Source organism: Papaver somniferum, chromosome 11 (genome assembly GCF_003573695.1).
Source record: "Papaver somniferum cultivar HN1 chromosome 11, ASM357369v1, whole genome shotgun sequence".
NCBI classification, from domain to species: Eukaryota; Viridiplantae; Streptophyta; class Magnoliopsida; order Ranunculales; family Papaveraceae; genus Papaver; species Papaver somniferum.
In genome coordinates, this window is record NC_039368.1 from 65,112,017 (window position 1) to 65,121,721 (window position 9,705).

At 36.1% G+C, this 9,705-nt stretch overlaps 1 protein-coding gene across 1 annotated transcript; it reads right to left on the reverse strand.

Moving 5' to 3' along the window:
- Positions 1–5,116: 5,116 nt before the first annotated feature.
- Positions 5,117–8,054, reverse strand: LOC113320410 (probable E3 ubiquitin-protein ligase BAH1-like 1). The gene is made up of 6 exons (XM_026568326.1): positions 7,491–8,054; positions 6,624–6,868; positions 6,295–6,540; positions 6,066–6,203; positions 5,694–5,752; positions 5,117–5,624 (listed from the first exon to the last, which is right to left on the reverse strand). The coding sequence occupies exons 1-6, from the start codon at positions 7,711–7,713 to the stop codon at positions 5,519–5,521; spliced, it is 1,017 nt and encodes a 338-aa protein (XP_026424111.1). The 5' UTR covers positions 7,714–8,054; the 3' UTR covers positions 5,117–5,518.
- Between the last annotated feature and the right edge of the window lie 1,651 nt (positions 8,055–9,705).

The window sequence follows — 9,705 nt, forward strand, 5'->3', positions numbered from 1 at the left end:
GTTTTTATCCTAGTCCGAGACTTAGCTGTAAGTAGACTAGAAATCAAGACTTATAGTTTTGATCACTAACATTGACAAAAAAGCTTGAGATAGCAACGCTTGCGAGTTCGACCGAGCAGTGCTCTAACAAATATGTTCACGTGGAAAAGAAGATTCGGGTATTCATTCCTATCTATTCATCAAGCAATTTATTTTACCTTCTCTCTTCACATGCATTGATTTTTGTGTCTAAACATAACTGTGCCAGCTATAAAATTTTACGGTTCTGTATTTATTGCAGATTTTCTTTATCTTTTGCTTCATTTAAAAGTTTGCAAATTAGTAGCATTTTTTTCATTAACCTAGTTGTTTATTATGCATTACTTCATAAGTTGGCTTTGATGTCTTGATTACTTCTTGCACAACAAGTTATCTCAAAAGTTTTAATGGGAAAAAAACTAAGCACGTTATTACACTTCTTTTTTTTTTCTGTGTTATCATTAGTTCTCTCAATACAATGAAAGTGTTATCCTGGAATGTTCAAGGATTCAACACCACTACCACTAGAGATCACATTAGAGATTTAATTAGGATCCAGAATCCCGACATTACATTTTTTTGTGAAACTAAACTACATGGGGATATAATAAGAACTCTGCTTGATCCATTTATATTTCCTAATGTTAAATACCTTCAACTAGTTGGTTTATCTGGTGGCGTAGTCCTCTTATGGAAAAATGGTTTCTCCTGTGACATTGTCAGTTGTGAGGATAATACGATTCATGTAGTTGTTCAAAGTGATCCCAGTCAACCTGAAAGGCTACTCTCCTGTATGTATGGCTACTGTAATTACACCCAAAAAAAATCTCAATGGGAATTCATCAAAGATGTTGGAAAAACTAGGTGATCTTAACTTTCATCTTATAGACAATACTTCTTCAGCATCTACTTATAGTGATGGGTCGGTTCATTCTGTAATTCAACATGCTGGCTTAGGAGATTTTAGATTTATAGGAAAAGAACATACTTGGTCAAATAATAATGGCGCTGGGAGGAAGAGATCCAGATTAGATATGGCTTTGGGTGATGATGATTGGAATCCTTTCTTCCCCGATTCAAGGATACTTCATTTAAATCAACTTGGCAGTGATCATTGCCCCATCCTTCTTGTGACAGACTACTCTCAACCAAATCTATGGAAGCCATTAAAATTTTTCCTTTCTTGGTTACAAGACAGAACTTGTGCTGCAGAGATAGATAAAGCTTGGGAAAAGACAGTTAATGGTTCATCGGGTTTTAAGCTTGTCAAAAGATTAAAGTTCACAAGAATTGCTTTATTTAAATGGAACAAGGAACACTTTGGAGATATTAACCAAAATGTTGATAACTTTCGAAGGGAGCTCTCCACAATCCAGGCACTTCCTCACTCAGCAGATAATACTTCTAGAGCTATTGAAGTTACTAAAGAACTACATAGGTGGCACAACATACAACATGATTTTAATAAACAGAAGTCTAGAGTACTTCATCAAAGACTTGTACTACAATACCAAATGTTTCCATACTCTTCATAAAAGAAAAATAGCAAGAAACAATATTGACTCATTGAAGGATTCAGAAGGAAACTGGGTTCACTCAAGAGATGATATAGTTGATTTGCTAACTAATCATTTAAAAAACATTAGTACAACTTCTTTACCTATCATTGAAGAAAGATATTATAATTATATACCCATTTTGGTCTCTGAAGAAGATAACATCAGACTTCTTGCTCCTCCAAATGATGAGGAAATTTTCAAAACTCTCAAGAATATGGAAAACTGGTCATCCCCTGGGCCAGAAGGTTTTCAAGCAGGTTTTTATAAATCTCAATGGTATACTGTTGGTGGTGATGTATGTGATATGGTTAGGGAATTCTTCTCCTCTAAGCACATGCTTAGACAATTGAACAAGACTTATATTTCTTTGATCCCTAAAAATAACAAGCCTTGTACTCCAGCTGAATTTAGACCTATAAGACTTTACAATGCTTCTTACAAAATTATTTCAAATATTTTGGTCAGTAGGATGAAGCCCATCATGGAGAAAATTATTTCCCCATATCAAGCTGCATATGCTTTTGGAAGATTAATTAATGACAACACTATAATTGCTCATGAAATCATTCACTCTATGAAGAGAAAGGAAGGACAAGGTGGTTGGCTAGGACTCAAGTTAGATATGTTAAAGCATTTGACAGACTTGAATGGACTTTCCTTATTAAGATTCTTAAGAGTTTTGGTTTCTATGAAGACTGGTGTCATCTAATACATCAATGTATCAGCACCACCACTTTATATGTACTTATAAATGGTTCTCCATGCAAAAACTTCAATCCTTATAGAGGGATAAGACAAGGAGATCCCCTATCTTCTTACCTATTCATCTTAGAAATGAAATGGTTTTCTAGAACTATGGTTGAAGCTCATTAATCCAAAAACATCCAGGGTATCTTTGTGGCTAGAGGAGCACCACCCTGGTCCACTCATTAATCATTTGTTGTTTGCAGATTACTGTGTCATTTATACTCATGCTAATTTAACCAGTATGAATAATCTTTTGCAAGTTCTTGCAAGATTTTAGTTCACAATCTGGTCAAGTCATCCATTTTGACAAATCTTCTATTTACTACAGTAACAAAATGGATCCTGGGGTTTGTGACACTCTAAGCAGCATTCTAGGTGTCAAACCTATGAATAAAAATGAGAAGCACTTAGGTTCACCTTTAATCATAGGAAGATCAAAAGTAAAAGCCTTTGAAGGAATTCAAGTGGCTTTTGAGAGAAGACTGGGAAACTGGAAAGGCACCACAATGCATCAAGCTGGTATAACTACAATGGTCAAGGTTGTCCTTAATTCAATTCTCATGTATCTAATGAAGACGTCTAAGATGCCAAAGTAACTTCTCAGGAAGTTAGACACTATTCAAAGGAAGTTCTGGTGGGGTTTTAAAACAAACAGAGGTATTATTCTAATTGCTTGGCAAAACATGTGCTTATCTAAAGATCTAGGTGGTTTGTCCTTCAGGGATTTAGAGATGTTGAATCATGCACTTCTTACTAAGCTAGCATGGAGAATCTGTCACAAATCTGATCATTTTCTTGGTCAAATTCTTAAGGCTAGATATTAAAAGCATGAAGATTTCCTTCATTTATATGCTAAGAAGAGTAACTCTTCTTGGGTTTGTAAGGGTATTGAATTGGGTCTCTCAATAGTTCAACAACACTATTTTATGGAAGTTAACAATGGGAATTCTACTAGAATTTGGACTGATAAATGGATCTTAAGATAGAGTCATATAGTAGAGCCACTGCATCCATCCCATCTTCAGTATGTATTTGTAAGTGAGTTGATCATAACAGGTACTAATGACTGGGACATACATCTACTCAGTACTTTATTCACTCTAGATAATGTAGAAAGAATTACTAGAATGCAATTATCTATGTCAGAGGAAGATATCTTAAGATGGACTCCTTCTAAAGATGGTGTATTCACAGTGAAATCTGCTTATAATAAACTGGTGGAAATGAGGGTTCAACATCAAGTGGCTATCTGTACAGTTCCTAAGGTGGTGTGGAAGGCACTCTGGAATATGAAGCGACCTCATAGAGTAAAGCTTTTTATCTGGAAGTGCCTCAAGGATGCAGTTCCCACAAGGGCAGGCTATCTCAATTCAATCACTTGGATGAATATCACTGCAGTATTTGTGACTTTGAGGAAGAATCCCTTTTCCATTTGCTGTTTAACTGCAATCATGCTAAGGATGTATGGAGGCTTCTAAACAGCAATATCGATCAAGTAACCACCAACTGCCAAAGCATTATATAATGGATTATGTTGTGGTTTGTAGATGTCGGAAATACTAGTACAAAAAAAATTCATCACTGGAGATTTGTGCTCATGGTTGGCTGCTGGATAATATGGAATGAGAGATGTGAATGCATCTTTCAGGATAAACCTCTGAATCCCAATAATACTGTCTCTAGAATTAATTATCACTTGTTGCATTTTAGCTCACTACCTTATGGCATGCATAATCTAGAAGACAATCCTAGAACAAATCCTGATGTTCATAGTCATAATACTGAAGATAGTGATGCATTTAAACTTTTTGTTGATGTTTTATTTGATTATATTACTAACGACTGTGGCACCGGAATGGTCCTTTGTACTAATGCAGGTTCAATCTCAGGCTTCAAAGGATCTTATGCAACTGGAATAAGGGACCCAGAAGCAGGGGAATGCATGGCCATTATGGAAGCATTGAGCTGGGTTAAAGCTAAGAAGATTCAGAAGATACACATCGTGGCAGATGCAGAAAGTGTTATGAATCAATCACAATGAAAGATTTGTTTGTTAGCCGGGAAAGTAGGAAAATTATTAAAGACATAAATATCATTTTATCTTCTTTTGATTATTGGATTATTACTCGTGTCAAAAAGGATGGCAACCATTTAGCTGATGCCATCTCTAAGAGAGTAAGAGGTCATAAACAGTCAGTTGAAGAATTTAGCACTTCTTTGGTTTGTATTGGCACTTTTCTAAAGAGACATATTGAGCCTTCATAATTCATATACTTCTTGGCTCGATTCATTAGCAGTGATCACCATTTTCAGGGATGGATTCTATATACCTTTATAATCAGGCCCTTCGATACTTTAGGTGTAATTCAGGCCCAATGTAAATTTGTATAGGATTAAATCTCAGAGCTTTTCGCGCACCAAGAAAATAAGAATAATAGAAAGACCAAAATCGGGAAAGGTGGAAAAAATAAACCTGTGTGAGAAAGGTGTAAAAAAAGGCCAGCAAACACAGAAACTAGGTTTCGTTTGACGGATTTTCCATTATTATTCGATGAATTACTTTACAGAAATGAGTTTCGGCACATGAAAGTAAGTAGTTTCCTACACCCATTTCTTGGTTAGTGGGTGTTGCAGACGTGCAGCACCCACTAACCAAGGCTTAGCTTAACTCCACATTCTAGGCAAGAAAGAACCCATAATGGTTGCTCTTGGTATAATCCAATCATAGCCAAGAGAAAACCTCTCCATAGTGCGTGCTTTAATAATGGTAGTTTCACAATACAAGGATGGTGTTGGAAAAAATAAACAAACTGAAAAGGTGACTTAGCCAGTACCACTACCAAGAAACTCCCGAAATAAAAACCCAACATTTCCTACAAGAGAGAGCAATTAGTTACTAAACAATAAAAAGTAAAGAACAAAACACCATAAATCTCAACTTCAGAAAACGTCTTGCAACAGAAGCGACTTTCTAACAAGAAAGTATGTACAGTTCATATAAAGGAAGTTCAATCCCCGATTCTTCACCCACCAATGAATACATGCCTAGAATCCCACACTGCAATTATTCCTAAAAAATTCTTCAACATGTTCTAGAACTAGATAAAGAGCAAATTTCTCTTCTTTTTTTTTTTTCCTTTTTTTTTTCTTTCATTTTTTTCCTTCCCCTGAACAAGAGAAGAGCTATTAAGCTGTCAGTATCCAATGACATATTTGGTCTGTGAATCCCAGTATTCTTTAGATTGTTTGACCATCTCGGACCGTTCCTCAAGCATCCGCTCTTTCCAATAATCCTTACGCCTGTAACATTGAAGTGTTTTAGTAAAGATTAAAGCTACTCAAACAAAGGAAGAACTTTCATGTTCTTACCTGTTCTTCAAGAGCAGATCTAGCTCAATCATGTGAATTGGATTAGCATATACTCCAACCTGCAAAGAAAGAACAAGTAATTTGATTAGCTGATAATATCCTAGTTTTTCTTATTTTCAATTTTGAAAGAAGTCCAAATTTTCAGCTGGGCCGTTAACGCCTGGTAGCAGTTCAGCTGATAGATGACAAAACGAAGCTTTCCTAGCAAGCAACAAAATCAGAAAACCATGAACCTGCACTACAGGGTGCTTATTCTACCTGGAGAGCAGAGCATGACATACGGGAGAGCAAGATCCTAACTGCGGGAAGGTGACCGTAGAAACACAAACAAATTGAAGATCAAGCGATTTTTTTATACATATAAATTAGTACCTCTCTACATACAGGGCACTTGCATTTTGGTTCAGCAGCCTTAAGGCCTTGGAATATCATCACAGAAGCTGCAGAACAAGCACACGATTTGCAGAAAATATGGCCGCAGCTCAAAGCATAAGGATTAAAAGCAATCTCCTGCAAACAAAAAACCGAAAAATTGCATAAGCATATCAGGTTTCCGATTAGAAATTTATCTCCAATATGAAGAAAAAAAGCAAAACGTTACCAAGCAAACAGCGCAAGTCAGGCTATACTCCAGCTTCACAGAATCCGAAACGATCAATGTCATTAAAGGCTGATCCGACTCAAGATCACAAGAGAATTGATCGACAAACTCTCCTGAAACTCCATTAGAACCGTTGAAATTTATATAGAAGGCACCCAACTCTATTAGCCAAGGAGATTGAAGGAGCTCAATGTGCTCGGCCCTCAACTTGGATTTGAAGTTTCTGCCATTTACAGAGGAGTGTACCTGCCAAATCCAGTAGAACCTCGATAAACCGGGTTGCACAGAGAAAGCATTTTAAATATCTTCAATAAGAAGAGATGGTTTACCTTGTCATATTTCTTAAGAATTTTCCGTATCGCAATTGCATTCATAGTAACATAATCAATCAACATTCGACCTTGTTGAATCATTATTTGTTGATCATTAGTGAAACAATGACGAATACGCAACACATATCTCTGCATTCCAGTGGAAACATGAAGATTGAGGAGGCGTCTCACTCTTGAGCTGAAACAACCAGCTATCTCTGATGCTTCTTTCATCAACTCAGAGAAAAATTTCTGGTCACACACTACAGAAAGAACAAAACATAAATATTCAGCATCGAAGTTATCCTTTCCGCCTATTCATCACTAGTAGTATATGTAAATTTATATTGATTGGAACGAATTATGTAAGAGAATAATATCAACAACAATAATCTAAACATATTTGAGTTTCTCTCGCTATGGCTTGGCGAGCCTCCCACCAGTTATTCAACGAGTGCTCTTCGAGTGGTTGGTCTGAATATCTGCGTGCCTAACGACTTTGTTTCCCAGGAAATCAGTTCATCTGCAGATCCTGGTAAATCAAGAGACAACAAACCATCTATCGAGACAAAAGCTAGTACAATAAATCAACCCCACTGTGGTTATTTTAAGTCAGTTTCTTTAGAATTGACCCATTCGTCCGACAACGCGTAAAATACACAGCAATACTAACAATCTCTTTGATATCTAAAATCCCATTAAAAGAAAAACGATATCTAAAAGCTAGAATTAATCAATGTTAGGTTGATGTGCAATAACCCATTTAGCTCGACTAGTAATTTAACAAAACTAAACAGCTAGATCTGAGTACTAACATGCCGAAATTTGATTGAATAAATGATAAATAAAAATTTCAAAATTTGAAATAGGGAAATAGAAGCATACATGAACAAGATTCGTACATGCAGAGCTCCGAAGATCCACCACCATCATTATTAGTATTATTATGATCATCCTCTTCAACACATGTAGAAGCACTAGTAGCTCTGCATTTTCGACAGCTCTTTAAAACTTTTTTGAGCTGTTTATATTCAACATGACTGCATTTCTCTAGAAAACACTCTTGTTCACCACGTAAATATTCATTAAACGTATCTCCAAACTTCATCCTCCCAATCGATACTTGATAACTTGAATCAACAAAATCAAAGAAACCCTAATAACTTATCTGATTGATGATACAGCTGGTTAGAAAATAGCACAACTAAATTGACCAATCTGTAAAATCGTAGCAGGGTATCCAATTGAATCTATAATATAAGATAAATAATCTGAAAAGGCGGAAACTGAACCCCAAAAGTGAAAAGAGGGATATAAGGTCAAAGTTTGTTTCATTAGAATGAGTAGAGAGAGAAAAGAGAGATAACCTAGAAAAAATTTCAGCGGACCGGAAAAAAAGGACGCGTAACTTTTATATAAAGCAAAGCAGAAACAACAACAACTCTTCTTTGGGGTTTAAATATGATTCTCGTTGTTTCCGCGCCTTAATCGGTTTCGTATTTTTATTCGACCGCCATCATCATTGCAGATATGTATATATGTTGATATCGTAGTCTGTCTGACAAAGCAAGTAAGCAAAGTATGTTACGTTACCTGATCCGGTGGGTCCTACTGCATGGTGAAATGGATGGTGGGATATTTTCTGATATTTTTTTTCCTCGTGATTAGCGGGTGGTGAGGTGCTTTTATTAACTGTTTTTAATTTTGTCTTTATCTTTTCTGTACGGGATTGCGCATGCGATACACGTTGACTGTGCGTCAGTTGAGAGCAATCAGAATTTTTGAATCCCCAGCACAGGCTGGTTCTTTCGTCGGGTCAGGAGCATCCCCTACCGATCGTGGTGTGTTTCCTACGACCATCTCCGAGAAAGGGTGAGGGTATTGTTCTGAGTTTAGACCCTCGTTTAGGTGCTATAAAATAAGGAGGCTGTCAAAATAAATACTAAGATCTTAAAGAAATTCTTATTTAGATCCTGTGAATGACTTCCATATCATCTTTTTGATTATTTTGTTTAAATAAGCTTTTTTAAAACAATAAGAAAATCGGAATTAATTTATCTTTATCCAATAAACTAACCCCGCAAATAAGGATCCAAATAAAAAATCCACATAGAATTTGTAGCACCCAGTGTTGGAGATACCTTACATGTATTGTTTTTTTTTTCTTTTTATTTTTTCTTTGAACCAAGGAAAAAAAGGAAAAGAAAACCTAAAAACATGTGTAAAGATACACGCTTCACTCTCAACGAGGGAAGCAATACAAGGAGGAGAGGAAGATAACCACACTTTATTATTGCAAGTAGAAGTAACACTTCACATTAGTTGGTACCAAGAGTTTTGGTTGATTTTTGGGGGAAGGTTGTGGTGAAGATTTTAATTATTAGAGGAGATTACTTCTTTATTTGTCAAGTAATCGAGGGTTTTGAATCTTTTTATGAAATATCGTCAAATTAGGTTCATTTTTCCTTGTTATTTCATTACGGGTCCAAGAAAACGAGTTAATCAAGGTGAAACTTCTTTGAAAGAAGAGTTGGAAGTCTTTAAGGATAAAGTGTTTAATAAAATGCAACAAAGAATGAATGCAAATTTTGAAGATTTTTTTTAAGACTTTGTAACTTAAATATCCATCAAGATCAATCTAGAACTCAACATCATAATTATGAAGAAGAAATGACGGATGAGGAGACCACTTCTTTTGGTAGTCATGTTCATCCACAAGGGGGACGACAATGTTTGAATAAAGACCGAGATACCACAGTGTTACTATTTCAAACCGAAGGGAAGATGGACTCAAAGTTGATATTCCGGAATTCCATGGGGGTCTAGCTCCAGAAGACTTTGTAGATTGGTTGGAGACGATTGAAGAAATCTTGGATTTCAAGGAAGTGCTCGAAAATAAGAAAGTTGGGTTGGTTGCAACATGATTTCGAGGAAGAGCCGGCGCTTGGTGGTAACAACTTAAACAAATGAGGTGAAGGATAGGTCAAGCTAAAATTGAATCTTGGGAGAAGCTTAAGAAACATATGATACTTGAATTTCTGCCCTATAATTATACAAAACTTGTCTATCAGCAACTCCAAAATCTTGGGCAAGGGCCCAA

Excerpts from the sequence above, each read along its gene's own strand:
- LOC113320410 (XM_026568326.1), bottom strand. The coding sequence starts at position 7,713 with ATGAAGTTTGGAGATACGTTTAATGAATATTTACGTGGTGAACAAGAG. Across the intron at positions 6,869-7,490 it reads CATGTACGAATCTTGTTCAT|TGTGTGACCAGAAATTTTTC; the intron begins GTATGCTTCTAT and ends TTCTTTCTGTAG. Across the intron at positions 5,753-6,065 it reads AGTGCCCTGTATGTAGAGAG|GTTGGAGTATATGCTAATCC; the intron begins GTACTAATTTAT and ends CTTTCTTTGCAG.